This window comes from Pituophis catenifer, unplaced genomic scaffold (genome assembly GCF_029215685.1).
Source record: "Pituophis catenifer annectens isolate HBS135680 unplaced genomic scaffold, rPitCat1.0.hap2 SCAF_1, whole genome shotgun sequence".
NCBI classification, from domain to species: domain Eukaryota; kingdom Metazoa; phylum Chordata; class Lepidosauria; order Squamata; family Colubridae; genus Pituophis; species Pituophis catenifer.
In genome coordinates this window covers 223,935,908-223,953,255 of record NW_027256881.1, presented here as the reverse complement: position 1 = coordinate 223,953,255, position 17,348 = coordinate 223,935,908, and the positions used below count along the sequence as shown (strand labels likewise).

At 40.8% G+C, this 17,348-nt stretch overlaps 1 protein-coding gene across 1 annotated transcript in view; it reads left to right on the top strand.

The window, feature by feature from the left end:
* The first annotated feature begins 4,763 nt into the window (after nucleotides 1-4,763).
* Nucleotides 4,764-17,348, top strand: part of PDIA5 (protein disulfide isomerase family A member 5) — a 217,491-nt gene continuing 204,906 nt past the window's right edge. The window contains exon 1 of the mRNA XM_070957085.1: nucleotides 4,764-4,937. Coding sequence (XP_070813186.1) covers nucleotides 4,764-4,937 — 174 coding nt within the window. The remainder of the gene's footprint in view (nucleotides 4,938-17,348) is intronic.

The following is a 17,348-nucleotide window of genomic DNA, read 5'->3' as shown; positions in this document are numbered from 1 at the left end:
TGACTTTATATTTGTATTCCATATAGTGTCTTTTGTAATGTCTTTCATCTAGATTATTCATTCCAACCACCGTATTAGGGTAACAACCAGATCTTCTGCATGCCCCAATCCCATAATTCTCTTGCCTTGTAGCTCAGCATAAACGTAATCCATTTGTCAAAGAGTCCAAAATAGAAAGTTCCAATCCACTCAATTTAAGGCCATCTCACATCCCAAGAGTACAGCACTGCAGAGATCTGTCACTCTCCTCAGGATAATATAAACCAATACTTTGCCTCAACTATATTTTCATATATTCAATCGTCTCTTAAGTAACTGGCATTACACTGTTGTTTAGTCTAAAAATTTTTATTTTTGTAGGACCTGCTTCTTCTTTTCTAAACTTTTTGTGGCTTAGATCTCCATCCTGGTTTCCTTTCTATGAGTTGTATATCAACTGTTTGATTTCCATGCTGGTCTGTAGCTTGATTAGTCATCACATTAGAATCCAAAGCCACCTCTCTTGTATTTATCGGTAATCCAACTATAACCTCTAAAGGAGAATCCAGAAGCGGCTCGTCCACAAAAGCCTCTGTAGCTTGTTGTTTTTCCGTTACCTCCACCACCATCTGCTTAGCCTGAATTTCAATCTCTTGTTGATTTTGCTTTTCTTTATTCCCCTCGTGTGTTATACATGGAGATGTTGAACCCATTTTAAAAACCTTATAGTAAAATTCTTCCGCTTTTTCAACAGTATTTAGCTGATATCTTTCTCCTTGATATCTCAGTATTAGATAGAGATGTGGTGATCTACTTTACTGATAAAGAAATAAGAAATGATATTGTGCAAAAGTCTTTTAACTCCACTCTTGAAATGCATGGAAGGACTAACCTTTAAAATCCCAGCCAGAACTTCAGCAGACGTCTTTCTCAAATCTTCTCTTTTATCTTCCTGTATTCCCCTAATTCTGACCGCAAATTCCATAAATCTGAATTGCATCATTATGACTTCATTTTCAATCCTTTGTTTTGTATTATCTGCATTGTGAGTCTTGTAGTCAGCTTCCTTTATTTTTGGCTCTACTTCTAAGCTATTTTCTTGAATCATTGTTAAATTTTCAATTCTTTGTATTTTATTATCCAAATTATGAATCTTGTAATCAACTTCCTTCATATTAGACTCTATTTCTGAATTAAACTTTTCATCCATCTTTATCATTGCGTCTAAGAAACTTATCATATGTTGCTTGAATTTATCATACTTTTGTTGAACCAACTCTTAAATTTCCTGTCTAAATTTTTCAAGGTTCTGATTCACAATCTCATCATGTCTTGCCATCTCCTCCAGTACAAATTGTGTTAGATCTTTAAAGCCATTCCTCTGCATCTGCAAACTCAAAACTTGTTCATGTGATTTATGAATGGGGGAGCCTCCCCCCCCACAGTTTGGTTGTCTGGCTTTGTGACTTTTAATGCCATCCTGCCACACAAGCAGATTTTTTTTCCTTTTTCCCCTTTAAAGAAAAAGACTTCTCTCCAAACAATATCAATATCAAGTCTCTAAGAAGAAAAAAGCATGAAATAAGGATTTTTCTCTTCACTTCTAGCCAGCACTGTTATCTCAGTTACTTTGTAACATATTAAATTAGTCAAACGGAAGGACTTTTGCTGGGCCCCATGAGATGGTATTGTTTTATTGGCAGGACTTGGATGATGCTTGCCCTATCAAGTCTAGTAAGGCAGGCAGAGATTGTAGCAACTGGGATTATTGTAATGGTTCATAAGTGCTATAATACACAGACTGTTTTAGCTCATGTACACCGATGCTCACAGAGACAGTCTCCGATAAATATTATAAGACCCTGTCTTATTAAGACGGGCACTCTCCTATGAAAGTGCCCAAAGTGACTCATGATTGATTAAAACTTCTTTATGATGGGCTTGAAAGCAAGATAGATTTCCAGGAACATTTTGCAGAAGTTTCCTGATTCTACAGTGACCAGTTTGGATGCATTATCTATTACTTTCCTCCCTGCCATTAGCATTCCTAGCAGGGGTTACTGTCCAACTTGCTCTTTATATGTATATGATTTGGAGATTGTAGCAATTAATTAATCATTCAGCTATAATTATCAAAATGAAGGTTATGCAGATTGATTCTGGAAGGGCTGAGCTTCATTTGTTTATCTGAAATGTTGGACAGTTCCCAATTCAATCAAGGCTGGAAAAAATCCAGCTCTCTTCAGGCAGGTCAGCCCCAGGCTTTAAACCATAAGTATTTTCCTTCCGCAGTTATTAGTTGATGGACTGTGAGAAGAACTTCTCTCAACCTTGAATGTGCCAGCTCAGTGTTTACATAATGGTTTCCTCTAGTTGGAGTGACACCGGTTCCTGGTTTCTCTAACTTAATGAGCTCAAAGTAGCTTCCATGGAGACCTTCTTTCCTGTTACCCTCACAACAAAATATTATGAAGTAGAGTAGGCTGAGAAATAGTTGGCCAAAGTTTCTCAGTGAGTTTCTATGGCTAGAGATAAATTTGGACTCAGTCCTCCTCCAACCCCTTAACTACTCGCTAGTTAACCTATATCCGTGATGGCGAACCTATGGCACGCAGTGTCCTCTCTGTGGGCACGTGAGTTATCCAGTGGTGAAATCCAGCTGCATCTATCCAGCTTGCGCAAACCGGTAGGGCCGGCGGCAGGAGGCTCCACCCACCCACAGGGACGTCATTACATCCTGTTTTTGACCTTCTGCGCATGTGCAGAAGAGGCGCGTGTGCTCAAATTTCCAAACTGGTAGCAAAGGTAAGTGCATTTCACTACTGAAGCCATTGCCCCAGTTCAGCTCCGCCGTGCGTGTGTGCCTCCCACCGGCCAGCTGGTCTTCTGGTCTCTGCTGAGCATGCACGGGGGTGGGGCACATGTGGGGGGCTGTCTGTGCATGCACGGGGGGGCAGGGCACATGCAGGGGGTGTGCATGTGCGGGGCCACGTGTGCATGTGCAGGGGTGGAGTGCATGCATAGGGGCTGCACATGCACTGCATTTTGGGGATTCGGTCACATGCACACACACGCTTTGTACACTCAGTCCGGAAAAGGTTAGCCATCACTGTCCTATATGCTTTTCTCTGAGGCCACACTGATACAGATTTAATTGAGTAGATGTGAATAGGATTCTGCTGTATATACTACACATGTTTAGTAATGAATTCCATGTATTATTGTTGATTATAGAAGTGGCTTAGATGGGGAGATTCTTAAGAAATACACAGAGCAAATCCTTCCCATATGTTGACCCATCTTGCCTATAGTGCAGCAGTTCTATTTTATAGGGTGATGTCAACTATTTTTCTGTGCAGTTCTTCGGCACTAATCATTTTTGGCTGTTTATAGCTAGAACGAGAAAAGTGGAGCAGTGCCTTAAATAGAACACACTGATTGAGAGCAACATTTCTAATCAGCCCTTATGCTATCTTCTTTTAAAATACCTGAAAGCCAGAATAATATATTTACTGCTAGAGTCTAGATGTGGTTTAAAGTAACTACAATGCACTAGAACGTTTCTCATTGAGAGAGTTGCCTAGAGCTTGTTTTGTGGTATAAAGTATGTTTTACCTATTAAAAGGATTCCAGGTAGCCAGGTTCAAGAGCTCAGCTAATTGCCTGCCACAACAGACAGTCTTGTCTAACAAGCTGCTGGTTAAAATACTTGCAATGCTTTTAGGGATCTATGATGGGAGATAGGGAAGGGAAAACTTCAACGATCTAATAGAATACACGGAATTATGTGAGACTATAAACATGTTTTTAAGTTCTTAGATGTCTGTCTTAATTCAAACAGAACAATGGGGGCTGACTTTGTAATATTCTTTTAAAGGCCATATGATAGTTAGAATGACTTATAGTTCTGTATCTATTTGAAAAAGAGTGTGTTAGATTGCCATTGGGCGACAGACTGTAGTCGACTGTCCCCCATGGAAAATTAATTCATTAATTTGGACCAGTCATTCTCTCAGCTCAACTTACCTCACAGGGTGATTGCTGGGGAGAGAAATTGAAAAGAGAAAATGCTGTCCTGAACTCCTATGGTGTAAAAGCACCCATTAACAATTTAGAACTCTAATTTACTAACAGAATAGGTATGCGAGTCAGTACATCTGAAAATGATGGTGTAAATGCAAAATTATGGACTGCTATCAAAAAGTGCTGTAGATTTTTTTCTTTTCTTTTTAAAGCTAAAGATTGGAATAGAAACCTGGCTGTTTTTAATCATCTCTTTGAAAGGCCATTGACACCCCTAACAGGAGACTAATCCAAGGCAAGACATGTTATCTACAGATCATAAAAGGGAGAAAGGGGTCAAAGCCCTAGCCATTATTAACAAAACCATCCCTGAAGGGGAACCCCCCCCCAATAAAAGCAGTCGATTAGAAGGACTCCGATCTGAGATGTGATTTGAACCCGGGCTTTCCCGGTTGAAACATTCCCCCCCCTCTTTCTCCCCCCCCCCCGTTCTCAACCTACTAGGAGGGACGCATCTTTGCTCCAACTCACTATCCTTCTTTCCCCATTTCCCCCCCTCTCCTCCCCCCAATGAATGAGCGCCTCCCATTCGGCGACGTACGGGCGTTGTGATTCTTTCTACCACCTGTTTCCTCGCCCAACCCGAGCCGCTCACACGGGCGGAGACTACAGCCCCCAGCATGCACTTCACCGCTCACTCTTCGGCTCCAATACGGTATAGCAGGATTTTTTTTTCTGTTTTTTTTTTTTTCCTCTCCCCCATGGATTGCGCATGCTTAACCAGACGTGGCAGCAGCCGCTCGTTCTTCCAGCGCGAGCGGGAGCCGGAGCTTGAAGCCGGAGCGAGCTGGGTTATGGCTCAGCCGGGGCGCAGCTTCAGGGGGGCTCCGGTCTGCGGAGGGAGAATGCTGCCGCTCCTGCTGTTTTCTCTCTTGGTGAGCATCCTGCTTCTGCGGGGAGGGCTTCTCCTTTTGGGTGGGCGATCCTCGAGCGATGGAGCGGGCGAGTTTTTCTGCGGGCGCTTGGCATGGGACCCCGGGAGAGCTGCTTGTGGGACAGTCGGGAGCGGTGTGTGTGTAGGGCTGTCGCCCGAGTGTCATCCAGAAGCAGCCGGCGCAAGTTAAGCGGGAGCTCCGGCAGCGCCAGAAGTTAAACTTCTTTGGCCTCGGGAGGCAGGGGCGGGGGCGGGTAGCTCACGGGAGGCGCTGCGGTTGGAGCTTGCGAGGCTCTCTCGCACGGGAGAGAGTTGGCGGGGTGGTTGCCCTTCCTGCTGAACGGCTCCCGAGGCTTTGCCTGGTTCCTTCCCGAGGACCGTTCCTTAACGCACTTTCTTTCTTTCTTTCTTGCGGGTTTATTAATTTATATTTATGTTATTATTTATTTAATCGGTGGCAGTCATCACCTATTCTCTGTGAGGTGGGATGCCTGTGGCAGTTCCAGGTGTTGGCTCTCAATTGCATCTAGGGAAGAATCTCCTGCGTGTATTTTGCTCCTCTGCAAAACAAGACCCTTGAGGATGAAAGCAGAGGTCTACTCACCTCATAGTCAGGGCTAGGCATGCAATTGTGTAATCGCTGGAAAGTATTTCTTTAGTGTGTGTAGGGCAGGGCGGGGGATTTCCCCCGGGTAAATGTGCCTATAGCCTAAGGGTTAATTGTTGGAGATAGTGCTTCAGACCTGCTTCCAAGCAACAACAACAAAACCCACTAATATCCGGCTGCTTACATCCTATTCTGATGTGGGATTACTCAGCAGTAAATCCCACTTGGATGAACTCCCAGATCCATAGAATTGCTGTTGGCTTGATCTTAATTATGTTTATTCAGAATTCTCACTCTGTTGGGTTACGGTGTGGATTTGGGTTTTCATTTTATGTAAAGGACCATTCTACAAATTCTGGTTAAAAATAGCTAGTACTGTGTATAAGAATTGCAAGTATTTCCTTCAAAGAGGTTGAGGATGGAAGATTGACAGCTGAAATTTACATGGGTGCTTAGATTTGTGACCTTGTCTGCAATGCAACACATTTCTCAGTATTTGTTTTCCACTTCCCTTGATTCTCTGGACTTTTTCCCTACCTCAGTCTCAAAACAGGAACGCTTCGTGAATGTGTGTTTTTTTTCCATTTCCTCTGTCATTTTGTAGACTTTTTTTTAATGTTTACTATTAATGCTTTCTGTTATTACAGTGAAGTAGAAGACTGTCCTTCAACTAGAAGAAAAACTCTCCTTGTTTAATATTTATTTTACACTGCTATATTCAGTCCTATAATCTGTTCTAGTTTTCCCTCCATTCAATTGTTAAACTCTGGATCCATAGGATAAAATGTAGTTGACAATGTGAGTTTCAAGAGGCACTAAAATGAGAAGCAATTCTGGAGCTATGTCTATCCTCACCCTTCTGTAAAATCACTCTGCATTGTTACATTTCATATACAAGCTTTTTCACCGAAGGTTTTGGGATAATTGAGTTAGCTTTGAAGTTCTGAACATTGAGAAGAAAAGCTTTATCACTTCACATTGAGAGTTATCTAGGAAAAGTATGCATACTTTAAATGCAGAGAACACCACAAACTGTTTAATCATACTAACTTTTTAAAATGGAGCTCTTTTTTGTGGTAGAAGAAAAAGCTTTTAAAACTCTTAGTAGATTCTGTAAAAATCTTAACATGAACAATGAAAAGTGAATGCTTGTGTGAATTACTGAATAGAGCTAAACTGCCTTTAAACCCTTGACAAATAATATTAGAATAAGTAACCTTTTAATTTTCTGTCTTCTATTAAGTCAGAAGTATAGTTCCAACACAGAATGATGGAATGAGAATCCACTATTCTGAATATAGCAAACAAAATATTTCTGCCTTGCTTTCTTTCTCCCTGTTCATTTAAGTTTTATTTTTCCTGGGAGATGGGAGATTCACAATAGTGGACTGACTGGCTATCTTTGGAAAACTAGAATTGGTTGATCTTCATTGATCCTTGTCTCAAACATGAGCTTTACCTGTTGACTTGAAAAGACAGAAATCCAAATGAAAACCTGTAAAATAGTCTTTACTTGTAGAGTTGGTTAAATAGTGCTAAAGGCAACCAATACCTGCGCTAATGTTTCATTTCTTGGTAAAATACATTCCTCATTCAACTTCTAAGAATTTTACCAAAATTCTTTATTGAAAGACGACCCAAGTTGTGAAGCGTTTCCTTTTGATATACTACTGCTACTCTGGAAGAGTACTGCAACTAGGTTTTTTTTTCAGGTCAGAGACACTTTTGCTAGGTGCTTGAATGCAAATATTTCTCAGACCACAGATGGAAAATTCTTCTAAGATGAGCAGGTGTAGATATAATTTCAGTTTCATTATCAACATCTTTTCTGAGAATTCCCCTGTGATGTTATTTGAATCCCATTTTTCAGCTTGTCTATTACAGTCTGACTCCTCTTTCCTTCTGTGTTGTTTTGTTTGCATGTACAGTACGAAGCCATAGTTCGATTAATTTCAGTTGAAAAAATTACAATGGTTCTTCCCTTTCTATGGTCCACAAATCTGATAATCCTACTTTTCTAGTCCCTCATCCAAATTAGTAATAAATACAGAGCAGGTGGTAGCTGTGAGTGTGACCAGGTAGCCGTTGCACAAGTTTATCTTGTACACCAGTTGTAGTTTTTCCTTGACCAGAATGCTCTTAAGACAGTCACTTGTGCCCTAGTCACCTCATAAATGGACTACAATGTGCTTACATGTTGTTTCCCCATGCTGGTCTTCAAATGCAGCAGCATAAGCAGTAATGAATGTTTCTCATTATGCTCATGTCCATTTTATTATTTTCACGAACAACTCAAAGTGGCAAAATATCCAACATAAGTTCCTCCTCCCTCTTCCCGTGGGGTAGGTTAGGCTGAGAGAGAGTGACTGGCCCAAAGTCCCAGTGGCTTTCATGGCTAAGGCAGAACTATACCTCACAGTTTCCTGCTTTCCAGCTTGGTGCTTTAAACACTAGACAAAACTGGTTTTAGTATTTGCTTGTAGCATTTGCTGCTACACAAGCTGCATTGTTTACCTGTTTGCTTCGGGGTGCAATTCAAGGTGCTAGATCCGTGATGGCGAACCTATGGCACGGCACACAAACCTCTCTCTGTGGGCACGCACACCATCGCCAGCTGCTCTTCTGGTTTCTGGTGTGCCGGCCAGCTGGTCTTCACGGGCGCCAGAGTGCCAAAAAATGGCCTGAAAAATGCCCAAAAACCAGGGCATTTTTGGGGCTGTTTTCAGGCTGTTTTTTTGGTGCATTTTTCAGGCCAAATAAGGCCTGAAAAATGGCCTGAAAATGCCCCCAAAATGGGCCAAAAATGGCCTGAAAACAGCTCAAAAAACAGGCATGCAATCACCGGCCAGCTGGTCTTCAGGTTTCCGGCACTCCAGCGCACACACATGCATGCACATTCCAGTTTGGGCACTTGTTGTCGAAAAGGTTCATCATCACTGTGCTAGATATTAGATCTTTTTTTTTTTTAATTTGATTTATATGCCGCCCTTCTCCGGAGACTCAGGGCGGCTTACAATGCGTTAAGCAATAGCCTTCATACTTTTGTATATTTATACAAAGTCAGCTTATTGCCCCCACAATCTGGGTCCTCATTTTACCTACCTTAGAAAGGATGGAAGGCTGAGTCAACCTTGAGCCTTGGCGAGATTTGAACTTGCAGTAATTGCAGGCAGCTGTTCTTAATAACACTGTTAATAACAGTGCTTTAGTCTGCTGCGCCACCAGGACTCTTACATCTTCAGGGCCTATTGCCAATTGTTTCTGTCCATCCAGTGCATTTAGACAGAGAGCGTATGCTTCAATCCCTTCAATTAGATGTTGTTTTGTGGGACTGAGGAACCATGCCTTCTCTATTGCAGCCCCTGCCTTCTGTAGCAACAACATCCCCTGGAGATATGCATGGATTCCACTCCCCAAGGGTTCCAGAAGTCCCTTAAGACATGGCTGTGTTCCCAGACCTGGAACTAGGGTGTCTGTGGAGCTTCTGTCAAGCCTTTTTTTTCTCAGTGTTAGGACTGCTGTTTTGGTTCAGGGAGCTGTGTTGTTTTAGTTGTATTTTTCAAACCATTGTATTAGACATGCTATAAGCTTCCCAGAGGGTTTTTGTGGGTTTTTTTAAAAAAATTGAGTGGCCTTGACAAATCTAATAAATAGTGAACAAGAAAAGAGGCCTACAAAACATCGGTTTATGCTTTCAAGTTGTATGTAGTTGATGTGCAAACTTTGGTATAATTGTTTAACAACTTCTCCATCCGTCTAATGGTGGTGTAGTCTAGCCCACACTTCGTTATATTCCCAGCTATAATCTAATGGGGTACTTTGTCAAATCCTTTGTTGAAATGAAAATGCATCATGTCTGTCACATTCCTGTGGTCAGTTAAACTGGTCATTCGAAAACATACCAAGTTGGTAGGTCATAATTTACTCTAGATAAATAAAGAGAGCACTCCATGGCTTAGGGCCTGGTTATTTACGGGACCGCCTGCTGCCGCAAACGGCCTCCCACCGGCCAGTACGCTCTCACAGAGAGGGACTCCTCCGGGTGCTGTCGGCCAAACAATGTTGGCTGGCCGCCCTCGGGGGAGAGCCTTCTCTGTGGGGGCACCTACTATCTGGAATGAGCTCCCCCCGGAGATACGGAGAATCCCGGATCTACGCACCTTCCGCCGTGCTCTCAAGATCTTTTTATTTCACCAGGCTGGTCTGGCCTAACCTCTCCCATTCTCTTTTTAATGTAAATTTTAATGTGTTCTTAACTGGGTTTTTAAATTTGTTTTGGGCTAAATTGATTTAATTCGATTTTACTTCTGCTCTTAAATTTTTGTATTCTATGTGTTTTATCTTATGCCTGTTCACTGCCCTGAGTCCTTCAGGAGTAGGGCGGTATATAAATCAAATAAAATGAAAAAAATGAAATGAAATGAAATGATCAATGCTGGCTCCAACCTAGCAACTGTTGGTATTCTTTTCCAAATGTTCACTGCTTGTGTCAGTTGTTCTGCTTATTTCCATTTGAACACAATTGTAGTAGTACATGAGAATGACCTTGAGAAACAGGTGAAAAGATGCTGCCTAGGGAACGGAACAGTTGGATAAGAGAAAGGATAACCCATAGCTGCTAATGGGCAGAGAAGGAGAGACCCTTTTCTCAGGCTGTAAAGGAGATGGGAGATTTGTACTTGCAGACTTGTTAATGTAACCTGTCTGATCAACCTGGGAAGGGTGATACACATTCCATTTGGGGAGAAGACAAAGCTAATTTGGTGTTGAGGAGCTCTGACCTTCCCCAATCACTTGTTGCTGTGCTACCATCTTTTCTTAATAGTAGTCCAATCCTCATATCATTGACAACCAGGAAGATCTTTTTTTGTTGCTTGCGTAGAGCTTTCATTCCTTTTGTACTTTAGCCTTTCTAATGGAACTAATTATTTCTGAAGATGTTAGCTATTTGCTGGTAAGCTTCCTCAATTATTATTATCTTCCATTTCCCATACATCTTTCTTAATTCATAATTCAGGTGAAACTTCTTATAAATCCACAATAGTTTCCCAATCTGCAGTACATCCATCCATCCATCCATCCAGAGGTGGTATTCAGGTGGTTTGGACCGGTTCAGGAGAACCGGTAGCGGAAATTTTGAGTAGCTTGGAGAACCAGCAAATACCACCTCTGGCTGGCCCAGTCTCCGCTTGCTGGCTCACTGCTCACCCCACCCGTCCGGTTGCTGTTTTCCCCGATCACGCTGCCCTGCCCTGCCCCACCCTGCCCTATATCTCTTGCCTTCGCCATGCAGCCCAGCTAATCTCCATGCCTTGCCTCTGCATCTCGCCCCTCTGCTCACCAAAAGTAAGCCTGCTGCCCACTCGCCCTTCACCTTGGGTCAGGGCCCAGAGACACACCATTCCAAGGCTCCGGCCTTGGCCCAGAGGCTCCACCCGCTCGCCTTTCACCTCAGCCGGGTCGGGGAACGCACCATTCCCCCGCTCCGGCCTTGCCCCGGGCCTCCGCCCGCATGCCGCTGCCCCCCTCTGGCCTCTAATTACAGCCCCCTGGGATGAAGCAATTTATTTGGCCTGTGGCCTGCTGCACTAGGCCAAAGGGCCACGGGGTGTGTGTGGAATGGGCGCAGGAGGGCCGAAGCGGTTTGGGAATGGACTGGACAGTTTTTACCTGTAAGAAGTCCCATCCGGAAAGCGCTGCAGTGGGGATTTTGCAGCCGCTTCTTCTGTCCCTTGCTGAGCATCCCTCGCTCGCGGAGATTCTCCATGTGCTCTCTGGGTCAGCAGCTGCTTCTCTCCACTGCTGCTCTTGCTGGGAGAGGATCTTATGTAATTTAGCAGCTGTGAACCACCACTTTCCTCTAAGTCCCATCTGGAAAGTGCTGCAGCACAGAGAAGCAGCAGCCATGTTGATTGCTGTTTCTCTCAGCCACAGCGCTTTCTAGATGGGATTTAGAGGAAAGCGGTGCTTCACAGCTGCTAAATTGCACAAGACACTCCCAGCAGTGCAGAGAGAAGCAGCCGCTGCCCTGGAGAGCAGAGGTGGAGGGGAGCAGGCCCCGAAAGGCTGCTTGGTCGAGCCTCGCTGTGTGGCGGAAGTTGCACATGTGCGGAAGCTGTGTGCATGTGCTCACTCACATTTTCAGCGAACCGGTGGTGGAATTATTTGAATTCCACCACTGCATCCATCCATCTAATTTTCATAACTGCCATATCAGCCAATGTTTATGGGTAGCCTAAAATTCAAAAAATATATTACAATTAAAATATTAAAAATATTTTTAAACTATAAAAACACTAAAAACAGTTTTATTTTTTATTTTGTCTCATCCGAATGTGATTATTTTATTTTTGAAAGTTTCCTTAGCCAGAAAATGTCTATCCAAGAGCCCATCACACTGTTTATGGTATATTTTTTAATTTTTCCATCCTTTCTGCCTGACTTTCTTCTGGACAGAAAATTCTTATGTCTCTTAATATCCTTATAGTTCTATATTTCTGAATTTTAAATGATAACCAGCTTTTACACAACTTAACAATTTTTAAATTTTGTACTAGAGCTTTAATTATGTTGTAATGTGAAAGAAGACCTCATATTACTATACAATACTATACGATAATACCAGTGGTGAAATGTAAAATTTGTTACTACCGGTTCTGTGGGCGTGGCTTGGTGGTGGGGGGTAATATGACTGAGTAGTCATGGCCAACTTTTTTTTTTTTACTTTTAAAACCATTTTTTCTACAACCTCTTTGGCTGAAGAGGTTGTAAAAAAAATGCTTTTAAAGCCTCTGATGATCCCAGTTGACTTGCCTGTTTGACAGAGGCTTTCTTTTTTTTTTAAAGCCTCTGATGATCCCAGCTGACTTGCCTGATTGACAGAGGCTTTTTTTCCTTTTAAAAACATTTTTTTGGCCAAAGAGGTTGTAGAAAAAATGCTTTTAAAAATTAAAAAAAACCTCTGATGATTGCGTGGCTCAGCTGGGCAATGGGGGGGGGGGGCAGGGATTTTTGCTACCAGTTCTTTGAACCACCCGCCTCCATCGCTACCAGATCGGGCGATCCGGTCCAAACTGGGAGCATTTCACCCCTGGATAATACTAAACTTACAATTGAGCCCAAAATTTATGTTGCTAAACAAGGCAGCTATCAAGTGAGTTTTGCTTCATTTTATGACCTTTTTTGCCACAGTTGTTAAGCAAATCACTGCAATTGTTAAGTGAAGAGGCTTTGGTCCTACCTGATACGCTCCTTTTCAGGGTGCGGGGAAGATCATCCAGCGAATCTGGCTTCCCCCATTGACTTTGCTTGTCAGAAGCTGGTTGGGAAGGTTACGAAAGATGATCACATGACCCCAGGACCGTGAAACTCTCATAAATACATGCCAGATGCTAAGTGCTAGGATTTTGATCACGTGACCATGAGAATGCCATGACAGTTGTAAGTGTGAAAACTAATTATAAGTGACTTTTTTCAGTGCCATTGTAACTTCAAACAGTCACTAAATGAATGATCTGTTTTCCTTTTACCATTAACACTTGTCAACATAATTGCTTTCTCAAGTGAATTCCCCACACGACACGGCCAAAAGAAGTGAAATGTAGTTTTGTGATTTTTCCTTCCAGTGACATGTTGTATTTGCTTGTTGGTTACCTTTGCTGTCCAAGTAACCTGTATTCTATACTAGTGTTAATATTTATATTTATAATGAATCCTCTTCTTTGGAAAGACAAAGAAGACCTTGTTTTAAGGTCTTTAAAAGATAATTATCAACTGCCCTTAGAATCTTTTGTGCAGATTTGTACTTTCTGAAATCATATGGATATGGTATCTGAAGGATTTGTTCTGCATTTTATTCTTATACAAAATTTATATTAATTGAAAGGGTCTTTTTTTCCAACAATACATAGGATTTTTTTCCTGATATTCTGAAATTTGAAAATTAGCTGTATTAGCTTGACACTATTTAGTCAACTATGCAATGAACTATAAAGCTGTTTCACTCTGTTTTCGTGGAAATAATACAGTGATGCAAGTCCCATTTTTAACCATAAATAATTCCATTTCACTGTAGCAAAATAGTTTAAATATCATAGATCAAGGATCTCAGGGCAGAAACATGTTCTAACTTCATATTTGCATTGAAAATCTGTACATTGTGTCTTGTATTATAAATGCATGCATCCATGCAAAATTTTTTTTAAAAAAACTGGCTAATTTGCAAAAAGGCAAGCATTCTATAATCTTTGGAGGAATCCTATATATCTTTACTCACGCCTATTGTGTAAGCTATTTTTATATGCATGTTAAAAAGTTCATTCTTTATTTCATCGTGCTTATCTTGATGTTCTGTTAGTGGAGCTATCCATTGTAGCTTACATTTGACTGATTGGAGAAGATATATTGTTGCACTAAAAGCATATTATCATAGCGTTCCTGGTTTGAAGTGAGATAATTGGAGTAGGTAATGAAATGGTGACTTACTGCCTATATTTTTTCTTCAAGCAAAATAATTAACAAAACCAAAAGGTTTCTAACCTTCTACAATCTTAACTCTCAGACATTTTTGTTATTACTGTGTATTCACACCATTGCTTGAATCAGACTCCAAAGTTGTTTCATGTTCATCATGAGAAACGAAGCTGATTTCAGCCAGTCAAGCACTCTGTTATTTACCCAATCTAGCAAGAAAAGCCAAGGGTTGGGTTGATTGACTTTCAATGAAGCATCTTTTTGATTCTTCCCTTTATTTTTTCACAAACATAATGTGTTGATGAACTTGACTTACAGCTTTTTGCGGGGGGGGGGGGGGGGGGGAGAATGTTGTACTGATGGGAGAGAAGAAATGTTGCTTCGAAATCTTTATGCAAAGGTTGATAACTTCCTTGTGAGGATGGCAAAACTTCATGGGCCCCGCATGTGGCAGAGCAGGTTTTTGTCCACAGTTCTTGGCAATTTGAAAATAGGAAATAGATTAAGCAATGCCATGTTTGCGTGCGTGTACATGCACACGCACACACATACACACTCCCCTATGCAGGACATTAGAAGAGATATCTGGCAGAATGATTCGTTTTTAGAGATTTTTTTCCAGTACAGGCAGTCCTTGGGGTAAGAATGAAATCCGTTCCTATCTTTAAGTCAAATTTGTATGTAAATTGGAGCAGGCTATTTAGCATCAGTTAGTCAAATATTTGTCTTAGCTTATAGTATTTATTTTCCCACTCTATGCATGTAAAACACTTAAGAAACAACAACGTGATCTGACTAAAATTGGCAGATGGCATTCTCTTTCCTTGAGCCTATGAACCACTGAAGACAAACAGTATTTTCATGAAGCACTGAAAACAGGTTGCCTATTAAAAATGGGCACACTACGTTGTAACACTCATGAAAACATTGCACGGCTTCAGTGCCTTGTTGGGTCAAGGAAGGAGAATGCCGATTGCCATTTTTAGCAACAGGAAGTCCATTCGTAAATATGTGTAAGTCAGACAGTCTTAACATATATATATATGAGTGGTCAAAATGGCTTGGAGAGAGCAGACTCTTTCAATTGTAAACCAATCTCTTCCTGTAATAGCCCTTGCTTGTCCAAACACAACCCATATATAGCAATCTATAGCCAACCAGCTCTAGAGCATCTTTTGTTTTTCATGCAGAGACCTTAATCTAGCAGTAAAGCTATAAAGGAAATTAAATGCTTTCTTTATGTCTAAGTATATTTACCCATGTGGTATGGCTTTATTATTATTAACCTTTTCATCTTTTCTACTCCCTTCTCTTATTGGTATCTTTATTATGATTATTAATTTGCTGTTGTTTTGCAAGTACACCGAGAGCTCCTGCACCAGAGACAAATTCTTTGTGTGTCTAATCGCCCTTGGTCAAATAAAGTATTCTCTATATCTTTAACTTCTCTCTCTGGATAGTGTATTGTACTCTTCCAAGATTGCTTCAATATAGTTGCTTTTTCTCCAGGAGAGGGCAGGAGGGGAAGTCTTATACAGTAGTGACTACACCAGAGATAAACCAAGTATGAGAACTCCATAGGTAGCATAGAAGATAGGTACCAGGGTGGATAAAAATCAATGATTTTTTTAAAAAAATAAAAAAAAATCAGATTTTTTTTATTTAAATCGGATTTTTTTGATTTTTATCGAATTTATTTTAATAAAAAACTTTTGGGGTAAAAATCTATCGTAAGATAGTTTTCTATTTAAAATACATAAATAATTTAGTTTATTCAGCATGAAATGGAGCTTAGTTATATAGCATGAGACTGTATATTCTGGAACACTGGGACTATCAGTGAGTCAATAGTGGGTCAAAGGAGTAGCAGAGATGACAGTTGCTCTTTAAAAATTATGGTTTAAATCAAGTTGATTTAAATCAAGCCTTTTTACTAGTGATTTAAATCATGATTTAAATTGTGATTTAAATCAACTCGATTTAAATCAAATCCACCCTGATAGGTACTCTTAAATGTCTTATTGAAAATATAAAAAGAGAACGAACTTCAAGGATCCGAAAAAAATGGACTGAAATGATCAGAAGAAAGAAACTGAAGTTCATTATTTAGAAACATGGAAAATTGACACAGAAAAAGACCTAGTGGTTCATTGAGTTTGTTGGGGGTTTTTTTCTTTTTAATTAATTAATTAATTTTTATTTTTAACTTTATTTTTTAATTTTTGTTGGACGATGGGCATGTGCTTATCCCAAGTATGTTTAAACTCAGTTACTGATGATTGGCGCACTACCTCTGCTGGAAGTTAGTTCCAAGCTTCCGCTATTCTTTCTGTGAAGTAATTCTTTCTAACATTACTTCTGAACTTCTGTCCTGTCAGTTTTAGGTTATGTCCCCGTGTTCTTGATTTTTGCTTAGTATTGAAAATACTGCCTTCTAGAACCTTACCTCACACAGAGATGGGTTTCAGCAGGTTCTGACCAGTTCTGGAGAACTGGTAGTGGAAATTTTGAGTAGTTCAGAGAACTGGTACTAAAAATTCTAACTGGCCCCACCCCCATCTATTCTCTGCTTCCCAAGTCTCCGTTGAACGGGAGGAAATGGGGATTTTGCAGCAACCTTTCCCTGGATTGGGAAGGGAATGGAGATTTTACAGTATCCTTCCCCTGCCATGCCTACCACGCCATGCCCATCAAGCCATGTCACACCACGCCCACCAAGCCACGCCCACAGAACTAGTAGTAAAAGGTTTTGAAACCCACCACTGACCTCACACCCTTAATATATTTAAAGGTTTCGATCATGTCCCTCCTTCCCCTTCTGTCCTCCAGGCTGTACATTTAAAGTTATTTCCCCAGAAGTATTTCTAGCTACAGTTCTCCTATTTTTCTTTGTATGAGATCGGATTCATACCACAATTGGGTGCTGATGTGTCTCCATTGAAGTTATTAGGTATGAATTTTCACAGGTAATGGGAGGCAATCAGTTCCTGTCCCTATTATATATTTCAAAGATTTTATGACCAATTTAATTTTAAGGTATTAAAAATATGTCAGAAAAAGGTTATATAGTGGCTTCACTATATCAGCGGTAGCCTGCAAAATAGACTTGAAAATGTCTGAAACTTAGTGTTCTGAAAACTGATAAAGTAAATTAGGCCTTGAGGTTAAGGAAGTAATACTCAAAAAGCTTAAACTGAAAAAACCAGTATAATAGGGAGAGGATTAAGGTAGAAACTCTGTACTTAAACTTTAATTATCATTGAAAGACTTTTGAGCCTAATTAATTTTCAAATGAATTTGAAGCTTATTTCTATCTGGAGTATTGGGTTATAT